General features: G+C 39.0%; 1 protein-coding gene across 5 annotated transcripts in view; it reads left to right on the top strand.

The window, feature by feature from the left end:
• GPD2 (glycerol-3-phosphate dehydrogenase 2) overlaps positions 1-16236 on the top strand; it is a 181685-nt gene that overhangs the window by 151401 nt on the left and 14048 nt on the right. For all 5 annotated transcript variants that reach the window (XM_064287126.1, XM_064287123.1, XM_064287127.1 and 2 more), the window contains 4 exons: positions 13479-13613; positions 13861-14036; positions 14589-14720; positions 16026-16184. In XM_064287126.1, coding sequence (XP_064143196.1) covers positions 13479-13613; positions 13861-14036; positions 14589-14720; positions 16026-16184 — 602 coding nt within the window. The remainder of the gene's footprint in view (positions 1-13478; positions 13614-13860; positions 14037-14588; positions 14721-16025; positions 16185-16236) is intronic.

Below are 16236 nucleotides of genomic sequence, written 5' to 3'. Positions count from 1 at the left end.
TCCCTTTCATGTCTCCTCATTGACTTGAGATAAAAGTTTAAACTACCTTGCATGGAGTATAAGGCTTTTCACAACTTAACCTTTTTAGCTAATATTCAACTGCCCCCCCGCCCCCCCAGCTGCATTCTGTGGTCTACTCATACTGTGTTACTTGTTTCCAAATCACGTCATACACTTTTAAACCTTCAGCTCTTGTTCAGATTGAAGGCTTGCTCTGGAATGCCCTTTCCCGCAATTTTTCATCTTGGAAAAATACTGTTTATACTTCAGAAACCCACTGTCCTCTGTCCCCATAGAATGTTGGTCATACTACTAGTATGTCAGGACGTTATAGTATAAAGATCCTTGAGGGTAAAGATTCTTTATTCAGCTACAAAACTTGTTATCTAGCTGGTAGACCACTTTTTTTTTTGAACATTTTATTATATTTTAGGTTAAAGTTTTACACAGCAAGTTAGATTCCCATTGAACGATTCATACCCATATTGTTCTGTGACATTGGTTACAATCCCTGTAATGTGGCAGCACTCTCATCATTTCCACCCTGTCTGCCCTATTCCCACCTATCCAGTTTCCCTGCCCCTCTTTTTTTTTTGTTTTCATTATTACCTTTTATTAACAGTGCCTTTATAAATCCAATCTTTTGATATCTACAAGTGAATATGTGAGAATGTTAACATTGGCAAATTGCAGGCCGCAACATTGTATGTAGTACATAGCACTACCTATTAAAAAAAAAACAAAACCCATTGCTGTGTAGCGATTCTGACTCATAGCAACCCTATAAGACAGGGTAGAACTGCCCCATGCAGTTTCCAAGGAGCGCTTGGTGGGTTCAAACTGCCGACCTTTTGTTTAGCAGCCATAGCTTTTAACCACAACGCCACCAGGGTTTCCACTAACTATAAGATGTACAAAAACAAAACAAAACAAAACAAACCAACAGATGGTTGTAAGTTCGGTTTGTTGTAACTCTAACGTGTTATAAGTCAGGGACTGTCTGTAGGTGCTTACAGGGTTTTTGAGGCTGTAGTAATTTGGAAATCTTGCTACATTCATCAAATAGACAAGTTTTTAAATCTTAAAAAATCTTGTGATCTTCATCTGGTTTTATCAGGAATCTTCTTTCACGTTGGCTCCTATGTTGGACATGCAGAGACCCTATTTTAGCCTTGATGTGACTCACTAGCACCTACGAATCTTCTTTCCCTAAAGGATTTTTCTTTTTTTTTCAGTATGTGATCACATTTATAAACGAACAAGCTGCTTAAAAAAAATGATTTAGGTGAATCTTCTGGTTTAATCGATTGATCCATATTGCGTAGTCTTAGTTGCATCTTTTCTAAAGTGATGGATATAATTTCGCTCTTTCAGTAGAGTCTCTTTGGATATAGTATATGATCCCCTACCTTTTAATAGAACATTATACCATAATATTATCTACAATAATAGTATAAATATATTAAATACATGTAGTTGAAATCTGTGTGGCTAATGTTTATACTTACACACACACACACACAGAGTTATCTGGGTAGCAGTCATGCCTTAATATTCATATTTAAATACTTAAAGAGCATTGCAATTTCAACTTGATAATTGTGTGTGTGTGTTTTACTCCTTTGTAGCCTAGGAGTTTCAGTATCTGAGTATGCTTGTATTTGAATGTAATGGTTAATGTTCGTGTAGCCTGTTTCATTTCACATTCACCTGGGTATAATATTTGTTAAATGTATGTAAAAGTGAGTTTATATCTGGGATCTAAGATCAGAAAGTGTAGACTGTTGGAGCAAGAAGTAAAATTAATTCAAGAGCAGAGTGCTCTACGTTGACAGTTTTCAAATTCTTAAAGTTCAAATGTGGTAACGATGAGAAATCTAACTGCTTGTACATGCTGAGAGACTGAATGTGCCAGAAGCAGGTATAGGTTCCAGAAGGCTGCCAGTACTCAAATAGACAGGGACCTCCACCACTGAAATGAGCCCAGGACAGTGACAGAGACTAGATGCTGTACCCCTCACTTTTATTCTGTTATAAAGAAATGGAAGACTTGACAATACCTGGTGGGACCTATTTGGTCCATAATGATCTTTTCAGTTAGTATGCCTTTCGCTAATTACAGGGAATTGGAAAAAACTAATTCAGAGTTATTGTCAGTTCTGATTTTTGAGAAAAGTGGTTGCAATTAATATCTACACATTACTAATCAGGTCTTTCTCTGAGTGATCTGGGGGCATTTGGAGATTAAGAGCTCTCTGGGTAGCAGAGCTCCCTAGGTACCCAGACTGAAAGCAGAGATGACAGTTCTTTCATATACTTCCTTTATTTCCCTGTGCATCTCATCCATCATACTTTTCCAACTTATAAACTTATCTTTTTTTAAAAAAAGTTATGATTTTTTCTGAAGCTTCTTTGCCTTATTACAGACCAACTGAAGGCCTCATGTTTGAGGAATTATCCTGAGTTCTGTTAAACATCGTCAGTTAGCTGAAGTATGTCTAGATCTCAGAGTAAGGACGTTCAAATTCATAATTTCTCCAGGGAACTGTGGTGAAACCTTATGTTCTTTTCTTCACTGATTCAGTGAGAAAAACCCAGCTTTGGTCACCGTCACGTCAACTTGCATGCTGTTGCTACCCATATCTTAATATTCACTTCTGTCTATAATGGGTTGAAAGAGCCCTGATGACGTAGTGGTTAAGTGCTCAGCTGCTAACTGAAAGATCGGCAGTTCACACCCACCAGCCACTCTGTGGAAGAAAGATGTGGCAGTCTGCTTCCATAAAGATTACAGCCTTGGTAACTCAGTGGGGCAGTTCTACTCTGTCCTGTAGGATCCCTGTGAGTCCAAATCGACTTGACAGCAATGGGCGTATTGAGTTAGACATGCCTTATTTTTTAAAACTCCACTATTATTAAGCACTTTTTATGCCAGACACTGTGATGAGCATGTTGCCTGTATTATCACTTTAAATCTTTATAAGAACCTAATGAAGTGTGTTTTGTAATTCCCAATTTATAGATGAAGAAACTGAGTCACAGCGACTTTAGATTTCTTTCTCAGCTTCACATAGCTAGTAAATGTTGGATCCATGGTGTGAGCACAAATCAGTACAAAGGCTTGTGCTTCTAAATACTGTGCAGTGCTCTGATTGGTAGTTCCGTGTTTCACGATGTGGTACTATAACCACTAGGGAGTGGATTAAGTCAATCAACTCATTTCACGGAAGGAAGGTGCTACGAGGCTTCAGAATGACAGTGACCTTTGCTTCCAACTGGCCTTATCTGGATTTGAACGTTAAACTAGAGAAAGTTTCATAAAAGATTGGGTTAGATTCTAGAGCAGTTAAGTTTGAAATATTCTGAATTCCCCATGGTTGAAATAATCATTTTAAAAGGATTTATTAAATGGATGAATAAGTAAAATTCTAACAACCATTTCCGAGCCTCCCCAAATGGCTATATCCTTAAGAAGAAGAAGGAAAAAAAAAAAAAGTGTCAAATCTTAACACTCCATGCTGTTCACAGCAGCTGCCACACTTCTGCAAAATGCGCCGGAACAATTCTGAAAAGCATTTTGCCTGTTGGGAATAAGACCATGTCTTCTTTTACAATTTAGAAAGCTTTCCATTCACAGGGTGAATTTTCTAGATTACTTGTTTGTTCTTTTCTGAAACGAGTAATTGATAGTTCTGCGGTTGGTATCGAGTTAGGAAGAAAAATGATCTTTTGAAAAATGTGTCATTAAACCTGCTCTGTAGAGGTCAATCAGAAGGATGCTGTGGCTAAACTAAACTGTTACTTAATGGGATTGAGAGAGACAGAGCATTTGCCGAGTGCTTTATCCCTGTAGTTTCTCTGGAGTGCTTCTCTAGGCAGCTTCTCTAGTTGTACACAGGTTTGCACATATGCAATTAGTACTGTTTATAGATTGCCTGTTATTCAATTAACAACTGAGCTGGCCGTATCAACTCACTGCAGACCTGCCTTTTCACTGCCAGAGATTGTACCAGGGTTATCAATTTACACAGGCTTGGATGTCTTCCAGCTGTTTAATTATAGTGTCACACGCTTTGCTTTTTCTAGTTTCATTAGTTTATAAATGTAATATGGTATCTTATTTCTGTGATTAACACTTCATTTCAGCAGGTTAAACATGCTAGTAGGAAAGTATTGATTTCTGACACTATTTCCCCTGTGTTCATTTAGATATTTTCACATGCCTCTTATTGATTTTTTGTTGAAAGTGGCAAGCATAAGAAAGAACACCCCAAAACGTATGCCCAAATAACTACTGTGAAGCAAAACCACATATTTAGTTCTTAATTGTCACTTCGAGTGAGCTTCGTTTTCTATTAATTTCAAAAACAAACATTTGTATTGCCAAGTTTTTAGCAGTAAAAATGTTAATTATAATTTGAAGCAATTACATCACGTTTAGTTTTTTCAACCAGGGATGAAAAATGTCCTTTCAGTTTTACCGTTTATATTTTGTTGTTTGTGTTTTACATATACTAGAGCCTGAATGATTCTTAAACATGATGGTAGAAGAACTATTTATTTTCTCTCTATTCTTCTTAAAATATTGTCAAATACTTTTATATGACTGTTAACACCAGGGGAATTGGTCTCTAAACAAAATCAACTGGATGCCATATCCAATAAGGCATTGGGTGACCCAGTCCAGTAAGTGGTGTTTCCTGGTGGATTTTTTAAATAGTTGTTTTGTTTTAAGCATCCATTTGTTTTGATAAGGGATATCCAGTGGTTTAAATATACGATCATTAAAAACCTTACATAAAGTCTAGCATATTGGGCCAGAGGCTCAAGTATTTCCAGTCTTGATTTTATAATGTCAGATCCTGTAGTTTGATATAAAAAATGCAGAGGATGCTTTAATATTTCATTTAATATTTATCGATTGCTGTATGTGACCCTCTGTGTGGTACAATACTTGGGTGTTAAGGAGACAATGAAAAAATATTAGAATTGACATTGCCGAAGACTTGCAACATGGTGAGAAGGAGATGAAACAGTAATGAAATCTTGTTTAGCTATCATGGTGGTAGTATGAGAATCAGAAAAATCAAGATGAATCTTTCAGCTCTGGTGCATAACAGCACTGAGTTGTGTTGCTTTCTGCATGCATTATACTATGGAGAGTTAAAGGAAGTGATGGTTACTACCTACTCTTGGCTACAACCTGTATGATAGAACTGATTTTTGGTAAGAAGAGTTGTTACTGTTTTTAGCCACCTTCAAGTTGGTCCCCTACTGATGATGACCCCATGCAGAACACAGTGACCCCATGTACAACAGAATGAAATGATGCCCTGTCCTCTGCCATGCCATTGTGATCCATAGGGTTTTTTTTTTTTTAATAATTTTTATTGAGCTTTAAGTGAACATTTACAAATCAAGTCAGTCTGTCACATATAAGCTTATATACACCTCACTCCATACTCCCTCTTACTCTCCGCCTAATGAGTCAGCCCTTCCAGTCTCTCCTTTCGTGACAGTTTTTGCCAGTTTCTAACCCTCTCTACCCTCCTATCTCCCCTCCAGACAGGAGATGCCAACACAGTCTCAAGTGTCCACCTGGTACAAGTAGCTCACTCTTCATCAGCCTCTCTCTCCAACCCATTGTCCAGTCCCTTCCATGTCTGATGAGTTGTCTTCAGGAATGGTTCCTGTCCTGGGCCAACAGAAGGTCTGGGGACCATGACCACCGGGTTTCCTCTAGTCTCAGTCAGACCATTAAGTCTGGTCTTTTTATGAGAATTTGGGGTCTGCATCCCACTGATCTCCTGCTCCCTCAGGGGTTCTCTGTTTTGCTCCCTGTCAGGGCAGTCATCGGTTGTGGCCGGGCACCATCTAGTTCTTCTGGTCTCAGGATGATGTAAGTCTCCGGTTCACGTGGCCCTTTCTGTCTCTTGGGCTCATAGTTATCGTGTGACCTTGGTGTTCTTCATTCTCCTTTGATCCAGGTGGGTTGAGACCCATTGATGCATCTTAGATGGCCGCTTGTTAGCATTTAAGACCCCAGATGCCACATTTCAAAGTGGGATGCAGAATGTTTTCATAATAGAATTATTTTGCCAATTGACTTAGAAGTCCCCTTAAGCCATAGTCCCCAGACCCCCGCCCTTGCTCCGCTGACCTTTGAAGCATTCAGTGTGATCCATAGGGTTTTTATTGACTGATTTTCAGAAGCAGATCACCAGGCCTTTCTTCCTAGTCCATCTCAGTCTAGAGGCTTCACTGAAACCTGTTCAGCATCGTAGCAACCTATAAGCCTCCATTGACAGACAGGTAATGGCTGCACGTGAGATGTATTGGCCAGAAAGTGAACCCGGGTTTCCTGCTTGAAGGCCAAGAATTAGTAAAAATGGCTTTCGTTTCTTTGAACTCATGAGATTAGTAGGAAAGAGGATAGTTTGAAATGATAAATATGGAACGTGGTATGACAGTGAAGTCCTTGGGGGCAGGAATGCTATTACAGCAGATTGTATCCTCACGAGCAAATTTCGATGAAACACTGCTCTGTTAGAAATGTGGCCATGGTGGAAATAACCAGCTCAATGATCCATCAGGACAAGGCCTGAAATCTACTGCTTGGGAGCTTTCACTCTATAACTGCAGTGTGATAGCCACTAGCCACATGTGGCTATTTACGTTTACTTAAAATTACATAAAATGAAATGACAAATTCTTTAGTCTCATGATCCACATTTCAAGTGCCGAAATAACCACAGGTAGCCGGTGGCCGACGAATTGGACAGCGCAGATAGAGAACATTTCTATCGGTGCAGAGAAGTATGGGCCAGTGCTGTTCTAGAGGTCTAGAGCTGTTCATATGTGCCTTTAATAAAGTCATTGAATTTATATTTTTTTGGTTATATATAAAATAAAGAAATTGAACATCTTGCAAAACAAGAACTCCAGATAGAAGAAGTCTCAGGAGTTCATTAGTAATTCAGTAATGTCTAGGACCTATGGCTGTTATTTTCTTCACTCCATTGTTGTTGTTAATTGCCTTTGAATTGATTCTGATTCTTGGTGACTATGTGTGTGCAGAATAGAACTGCCCTATAGTATTTTCAAGGCTGTAACCTTTTGAAAGCAGATTGCCGGGCCTGTCTCCTGAGGTACCTCTAGGTGGGTTCAAACCACCAACCTTTCAGCTAGTAGTCAAATGCTTAACCATTTGTGCCAACCACGGACTCTTTGTCTCTTCACTGACCCACCCTTCAGGTTGACTTCACCCTAAGATTGGTTCCCCCATGGTTGCACCATGACTTCAAAAGTTCCAGGCAGAATTAAAGATACCTTAATGGTTCTCTATTCTGACTACCGTTTTGCTGCCTGTGCATCTCTTCCTTGAGAGAATTTTAACTAGGATTTGTCTTACAGTATACGAGGTTTCCACTGTAGTCAAATAGGTGACAGAGAGAAACCAGTTAGCTCAGTTAGTTGCTGACTTTTATGTATGAATTTAGAATTAATGTCTCATGTGTTTAGTTATGTTGTGTCCCGTGAGCATAGATTATACCTGACCAGTCATTACTTAACTTGGGTGGTGGGGAGGCACAACCTCTTTATCTTCCTGCTGGGAATAGCATTTTAAATAATCTATAAAAATCATTAAACCTCAAAGTTGGAAGAGAATTGATAGCTGGATAACCTGATCCAATAATACCTCTGGTCTGAATAATATAAAAATCCTGCAGGCTATAAAGACTGATTCATATTTTAAATAATAAAATTTTATTATCTTTAGCTGTATTTTTTTAAATAAAGAAATTCAGTTGCAACATTGGTATAATTCTCCCGCTAAAAGCTGAACATTAGAATTTCAAGCAGAATAGAGTTCTTAACACTATGAACTCTTCCTGATAGTGTTTTCTTTCTTTTTCTCCTAAGTATCAATTCCAGAAATAAGCAATTAATATATTATCAATATATGCAATGTGTTACTTAGTGTTCCTCTCTAAGTATAAAACTTGAATGTTTTAGTTCCATCCTTTTGTTTCAACAACACAATTTCATACATGTGTTTTTCTGGCTGTTATGATAGAAAAGATAAAGCATTTGCCATGAAGATCATTTGCATATGCTTCGTGTTTACTCTGGAAAGTCTAATTTCCCATCACATTATTTTAAAATCAGTCAGAGGGCTTGGAGAGTTGAAATTCCTGATTAGTGTGGCTTCCTAAGGAATTTCACAGATAAGGTCCAGGCACTCTGTGGTGACCACAATGACGTTGTATGTGGGTTGGCTAAGTTTTATTTTTGACTCAGAGGGTGATGTGAACTCTGATGGAAAATAGTGGTAATTTCCTAGCTCTTTTTAATTTTTAAGTTTATGTGTTTTAGGTGAAAGTTTACAGCACAAATTAGTTTCTCATTCAAAAATTTTATACACAAACCATTTTGTGACATTGGTTGCAATCCTCGCAAGGTGTCAGCATTTTCTCCCTTTGCCTTTTCACCCTGGGTTCTCCGTGTCCATTCAGCCTGTTTTCCTGTCCCTTCCTCCCTTCACATCTTTGTTTTTGGACAGGTATTGGCCGTTTGGTTTCATATACTTGGTTGAACTAAGAAGCACATTTGTCATGTGTGTTATTGTTTGTTTTACAGGCCTGTGTAATCTTTGGTTGAAAGGTGCACTTCGGGTTCTGAATTAGCAGGGTGCCTGGGGCTGTAGTCTTGGGGGCTCCTCCAGTCTCTGTCAGTCCAGTAAGTCTCGTCTTTTTTTTGTGAATTTAAACTTTGTTCCGTATTTTTCTCCTGCCCTGTCCAGAACCCTCTATTGTGATCCCTGTCAGAGCAGTAGATGGTGGTAGCTGGGCACCGTCTGGATCTTCTGGGCCCAGGCTGGTGGAGGCTGTGGTTCATGTGGTCCAATTAGTCCTTTGGCCTAGTATTTTCCTTGTGTCTTTGGTTTTCTTCATTCTCCTTTGCTCCAAATGTTATGGGACCAATAGATGTATCTTAGATGGCTGCTTATGAGCTTTTAAGATTCCAGACACTATTCACCAAAATGGGATATAGAACATTTTCTTTATGAAATATGTTATGCCAGTTGACCTAGATATCCCTTGAGACCATGGTCCGCAGCCCTCAGCTCCAGTAACTCGGTCCCTCAAGGTGTTTAAATGTATCTAGGAAGCTTCTATGGCTTTGCCTTGCTCAAGTTGTGCTTCCTTCCCGTCTTGTCTTTTTGAGGAGGTGCCATGTTATTTTCCATAGTGGTTTTACCACTTTACATTCCCATCACCAGTGCATAAGAGTTCCAGTCTCCCTGCAGCCACTCCAGCATTTGTTTTTGTTTTGTTTTGTTTTGTTTTGTTTTTTTATTCTTGTCAGGTTGGGGTGGTATCTCGTTGCTGTTTTGATTTGCATTTCTCTAATGGCTAATGATTGCAAGCCTTTCCTCATGTGTCTTAGCCACCTAAATGTCTTCTTTGGTGAAGAGTCTCTTCATATCCTTTGCCCATTTTTTTAATTGATTGTCTTTTTGAGGTATTGACGTATTCTATAGATTTTAGAGTTTAGACCCTTGTTGAATATGTCATAGCCAAATTTTTTTTCCCATTCTGTAGGCTCTCTTTTGATGAGCTTAAGTGTTTAATTTTTAGGAGCTCCTTCTGGTGTATATGCATTGTTAGTTATGGTTTGTATTGAATTTATGCCATGTATTAGGGCCTCTAGTGTTGTCCCTATTTTTTCTTCCATGATCTTCATCATTTTAGGTTTTATATTATGTCTTTGATCCATTTTGTGTTATGTTGCGTGTGGTGTGAGGTATGGATGCTGTTTCATAGTTTTACAGATGGATATCCAGTTTTGCTGGCACCATTTGTTAAAGAGGCTGTCTTTTCCCCACTTAATGGACTTTGGTCGTCTGTCAAAGATCAGCTGACTATAGGTGAGTGGATTTACATCTGGGTATTAAATTCTGTCCCATTCGTCTGTGTCGTTGTATCAGTACCAGGCTGTATTGACCACTGTGGGTGTATAATAGGTTCTAAGATCAGGTAGTGTGAGCCCTTCTACTTTGTTCTTTTTCTGAAGTAATGCTTTATCTGGGGCCCCTTTCCTTTCCATATAAAGTTGGTAATTAGTTTTTCTATCTCATTAAAGAATTCTTGTCATGGATTGAATTATGTCCCCCAAAAATGTGTGTATCAACTTGGTTAGGCCATGTTTCCCCATATTCTGTGGTTGTCCTCCATTTTGTGATTGTAATTTTATGTTAAAAAGATTAGGGTGGGATTGTAACACCACCCTTACCCAGGTCACCTCTGTGATCCAAGGTAAAGGAGGTTTCCCTGGAGTGTGGCCTGCACCACCTTTTATCTCTCAAGAGATGAAAGAGAAGCAAGCAGAGAGTGGGGGACCTCATACAACCAAGAGAGTAGCACTGGGAACAGAGCACGTCCTTTGGACCCAGGGTCCCTGTGCCTGAGAAGCTCCTCAACCGGGGGACATTTGAGGACAAGGAATCTTCCTCCAGAGCTGACAGAGAGAGAAAGCCTTCCCCTGGAGCTGATGCCCTGACTTTGGGCTTGTAACCTATTAGACTGTGCGAGAATAAATTTCTCTTGTTAAAACCATCTACTTGTGGTATTTCTGTTATGGCAGCACTAGATAACAAAGACAATGCTGTTGGTATTTGGATTGGGATTGCATTATATCTATAGATCACTTTGGGTAAGCTTGACATTTTCCCAATGTTGAGTCTTCCTATCCGTGAGCATAGTATATTTTTTGATTTATGTGGGTCTCTTTTGGTTTCTTGTGATAGTGTTTCATAGTTTTCTTTGTACAGGTCTTTTACTTTTGTGGTTCAATTTATTCCTAAGTATTTTATCTTTTCAGGGGTAATTATAAATGGTATTGTTTCCCTGATTTCTTTTTCATCATTCTCTTTATTGGTGTATAGGGATCCAACTGATTTTTGTATGTTTGTGTTGTATCCTGCTGCTCTGCTTGATCTATTATTTCCAGCAATTTTCTTGTGAAATCTCTAGGGTTCTCTATATATACAATCATATCATCTGCAAATACAGGTAGCTTTACTTCTCCGTTTCCACTTTGGATGCCTTTTATTTCTATTTCTTTCCTTATTGCTCTAGCTAGGACTTCTAGCACAATGTTAAATAAGAGTGGTGATAAAGGGCATCCTTGTCCTTATGCCCTCTCCATTGAGAATGATGTTGATTGTTGGTTTTGTATAGATGCCCTTGTTTGTTTTTTTTTTTTTTTTAATGTTAAAACACTCTGCATGATTTGTGTTGTGTCAGGTTCTACAAGACTTCTATATGTGTGGAGTAGGAATTAACCCCTACAAAAAAAAAAAAAATTTTTTTTTTTTTTTTTTACCATGGAAGCCATCATGATTAAACATAGGTAAGAGACTGTACATATCAGAGAAGTAGATCCAGGAATAGAATTTCAGTTTTGAGAATCCTTCATGGCTTCCAATCACTTGACAAGGCCAAGAAGCCTCAGACCTTCCTTTCGTTCACAGTGTTTGGATATGGGTTTGGTTATACACCCTTATAGAGTGGTATGAGTATTTGTTTTTCAGATTACAGCCCTGTTAGTATGTGGCCCTCAGCAGCTACATTAGAATGTGTCAGATTTACCTTAGTTGAATTTATATTTTCCAGAAATCTCTTTTTCATGGGATATCAAGATGTAGGGAGGAAAAAAAAAAAAAAAAAAACCCGTTGCAATCAAGTTAATTCCGACTCATAGTGACCCTATAAGACAGAGTAGAACTGCCCCATAGAGTTTCCAAGGAGCATCTGTTTGATTCAAACTGCAGACCTTTTGGTTAGCAGCTGTAGCTCTTAACTACTACTCCACTAGGGTTTCGAATGGAGGCAGTATCTGTTATCAAACAAATATAATCTGTTTGTAGGGTCTTTTCCCTGCACTTGGCCAGGCACATTTTAGGAGTATTCATTCATTACAAGGAGTCTTTTTGACCACTTATACAAAGAATCTGCTAGATAGATACCTAAATACTTTTCAGGGACTGCTGTATATAGATTTACAGGCTGTTCAGTATATAATGGCACATGGCCACAAGTCGTGGTTGAAGCAGAAGTGCACTTACTTCTCTATTACCCAGCTGTGGATTAACAGGTCCACCAAGGTGGGTGTAGTAGGCCAGGTAGCCTTTCACCTCCCTTGTAGTCTACATCTTCAGGCAGCCCCTGGTTTGGTGCATATGGTCAGCTCCCTGATGTGGATGTGGAGAGGAAAAATGTCAAGCCATCTTTTAAGTTGATTTGAGTAAGAGTAGGTTCTGAAAACTTTGCCCTGACTCTTGTTCTACACCAAAACTAGAATCACAGCTGTGCTGTTTTCCTTAGCCATTTTTTAGGCCAGTAATGAGTGCTCTTCAGCAGTTGCCTCAATTATTCTATTATAAACTTCATAAATTCTTGGTATTTTGGCAGCGATAGTGAGGAATGTTTGCATGGTATCTCAACAGGAGTATTGAAAGAACTTCCAAGTGATGTTCCACAAGTACTGTGTACCTGCTGGGAGGAACCAGCTACCTGCTTTGTGGCAGTTAAAAAGATAAACCCCAAACCAAACCAAACTCTTTGCCATTGAGTCAATTCTGACTCATAGCAACCCTATAGGACAGAGTAGAACTGCCCTATAGGGTTCCCAGGGAGCAGCTGGTGGATTCAAACTGCCAACCTTTTGGTTAGCAGTTGTAGCTCTTAACCACCGTGCCATCAGGGCGGTGTTATAAAGATAGTGGGATGAAAAAAGCAAAAAGGTATAAAGTATGGAAATTGTCAACAAGTGAGAGAGCATAAATTTTGTGGGTAAGAACATGGACTTGAGAGTCAGCAAGAACTGGGTCCTGACCCTGCTTCACTATTTGTAAGATGTGTGCCTTGGGCAAGTTGGCTGAATTTTTCAATCTGTTTTCACCTCTGTACAATGAGAATAATAATAACTGATATTATGGGGCTTTGTGAGATTAAATGAGATGAGTTATATATGTCAGGTGCCTGCTGTAACTTTAATAAGAGGCTGATATTGATAAGGGGAGAAGATGTGCTGATACTGCCTTGTTTAATAAGGATCTTTGTCTTCTCTGAGATAGCAAGATATGTTCTAGCAGGAAACTTAAGGCATAAGACTATTATTTTTTGTTTTATGTCTTTTCTTTCTTTCTTTGTTCTTTTTACCCTGTTTCCAGGTTACCCTAGCTGGAGAATTGCTATCACTTGTGTCTTTTGCTTCCTCTTCAGTATTTCTCAGTATTTTTTAAGTTGTTTGCTTTTTTTGGAGGTTATCATTGGAACAAAAGAATTCATGATCAGTTTTTCTTGCGCTTATCTATTCCCTTAATTCTTACGTAGAAGGATTTCCCTCTCTTTTAAAGTGCATGCTCACATGTCCTCTTTCTGAATTCTGTCCTTTACATTGATCCTTACCAGTGAGAAGAGGGGATGTCCTGGCAGCATGGAGTGGTATTCGCCCCCTTGTTACAGACCCCAAGTCTGCAGATACGCAGTCCATCTCCCGAAATCACATTGTTGATATCAGTGACAGTGGCCTTATCACTATAGCAGGTATGGAATAATAAACTGTTATTTGAAATTGCTTTAGATATGGGCATCAGTTAAATTGTCATGTCCAAATCTGTTTTAACTCTAATGAGTAGAGATTTTTTTTTTAATGAGTCTGAGACTTACACATTACTTTGCCTTATTTGTTATAAAAATAGATGGATTTTGTTATTAATAAGTTCATATATAGTTAATTAGAAGACAAATAAGGGGAGGTGATCTAATGAATTATTTATTAACTTATTTTTAGGTGGAAAGTGGACAACTTATCGATCCATGGCCGAAGATACTGTAGATACTGCTGTCAAGGTTCACAATTTGAAAGCAGGACCAAGTAGGACAGTTGGGCTTTTCCTTCAAGGGGGTAAAGACTGGAGCCCTACCCTCTACATTAGGCTTGTCCAGGATTATGGACTTGAAAGTGAGGTGGGTTTGCATTGCCCCGTTGTCTTTTTCTTTACCAATTTTTTTTTTTTTCAGAAGCAGCGGCTGTGAGGCCTCTCTGATAAGAGTTTCTTTTGCTGTGTATGTTTCTATCTGCATACTATGGCATTGAACTAAGGAAGGAAAAAAAAAAGAAGAGATGATTGTACTTTGTTTTAGTTGCCTAAAAAGCAACATACATTTAATTTCTATTGGAAAACCTGGTATTTAGTTGGTTTGTTTCTAGCAAACAACCATCTCAAATTCTTTCTATCTCAAGTCTAAGGCAGGCCTTTCCTGAGAAGTGATATCAGGAGCAAAATGGAGCTGAAGCTTCGTCAGTCATTGATAAGTGATACCCTTGTGGTAGAGTTAGTGCTGGCCTAAGCATCTGAAGCCCAGGCGGTTTCCTCCCACAAAATCAAAATCTAATGCCCTCCTAGAACTGTTACGGGCTGTGAGAAAACCGACAAGATAAACATGTATATTTTTTGCTTTGTGTCTAAAAGGCGTGGGTATTCAAAGTACCTACCTAATGCAGTTTTATTTCTTTAGGTGGCACAGCATCTTGCTGCCACTTATGGGGACAAGGCTTTTGAGGTGGCCAAAATGGCAAGTGTGACTGGAAAAAGGTGGCCTATTGTCGGAGTGCGTCTTGTGTCAGAATTTCCATATATTGAAGCCGAGGTACGTGAGTAGCCACGCGTCAGTTTCCTGTCTGCCGTGGGAAACCATTCATCTGTCTCTTTTTCATCATCTGTCAAAATTATACCTAGCCAAGGTTTAATGTCCCTAAAACAGGGAATGTCCAGAACAGTTCTTTTTATGTACAAAATTTTAATTTTGAAGTGCGTTTGATAGTGGCAATAATAGTAGTAGAAAATGCACCTTTCTTTCTCCTCTGTGAGTGTCTGCAAGTCTTATTAATTCACAGTTGTTTGTTCCTTGTTTGAAATTGTAGGCCTTTCTTGTTTGTACCAACTCATCTACTACCTGATGACATATCTTGATTTGACACTTAGCTCTTCAATAAGATTCCAATTTTATGAAAACAGAGATCATGTTTTATCTTCATTTATCATTCACTGTGGCTTAAAATAGGTCCCTGGGTGGCACAAACAGTTAAGTGCTTGACTGCTAACCTAACAGTTGGCAATTGCATGGCACTGCGAGAGAAAGACCTGGAAATCTGCTTCCATAAAGATTCCAGCCAAGAAAACTATGATGCAGTTCTAGTCTGTAACACAAGGAGTCACCACGAGTTAGAATAGGCTCCACAGCAATGGGTTTTATTTTGGTGCTTTAAAAAAAATGGGTGTCCAAGAAGCCTTTATTTGTTGGTTGAATTCAGGACTTCTGTCATCTGGTCACTCAAAGACAGAAAATTTTGTACAGCCTAAGAGATGAGACCGTAACTTTTTTATACTTGTCCTTTGCCTATTCAGCTACATAAATTAGCATCTATGTCATGTATAAGGAGTGACTGGGTGATGTAAATGGTTAAGTGCTTGACTGTTATATGAAAGGTTGGAGGTTTGTATCCACCCAGAGGCACCTTGGAAGAAAAGCCTAGTGATCTCCTTCCAAAAAATCAGCCATTGAAAACTCTGTAGAGCATGTTTCTTCTCTAACACACAGTAGGTTGCCGTGAGTCGGTGTCAGCTCAATGGCAACTGGGTATTATGTATAAACAAAGAGGTAAGGGATTACTGTGGAGGGCAATGAGAAGTGATGTAATTTGCATGTTTATGCCAGGTTTTATTCAGGAAGAAAGTATTGACCGTTGTCCAATTTATTCCATTTCCCAAGCATCCTTTGGCAGGCGGCTGGAGGACTTGTGTGCTGCCATTCTTTGTCTCCTGCCTGCAGGATAACCAGAGAGTATAAAGTGCTGCCTTTCCTAAGCATGGATTAATTTTTTTTTCAGTGAAACTTTATTTCCTGTTATAAGAAAGGCCATAAACTAATAATTTTGCTTTAATCCCAATGCAGGTGAAATATGGAATTAAGGAGTATGCCTGCACCGCTGTGGATATGATTTCACGTCGCACTCGACTGGCCTTCCTAAATGTCCAGGCAGCAGAGGAAGCCCTGCCTAGGATTGTTGAGCTGATGGGCAGAGAACTGAATTGGAGTGATTATAAGAAAGAGGTATTATAAAGAAGGTTTTAAAACAACAGTTCCCAGTATAAGCATGTTAACC

Source organism: Loxodonta africana, chromosome 6 (assembly GCF_030014295.1).
Source record: "Loxodonta africana isolate mLoxAfr1 chromosome 6, mLoxAfr1.hap2, whole genome shotgun sequence".
Taxonomy (NCBI): Eukaryota; Metazoa; Chordata; class Mammalia; order Proboscidea; family Elephantidae; genus Loxodonta; species Loxodonta africana.
The sequence above is the reverse complement of the archived record's forward strand: the minus strand, read 5'-3'. Positions and strand labels throughout refer to the sequence as shown.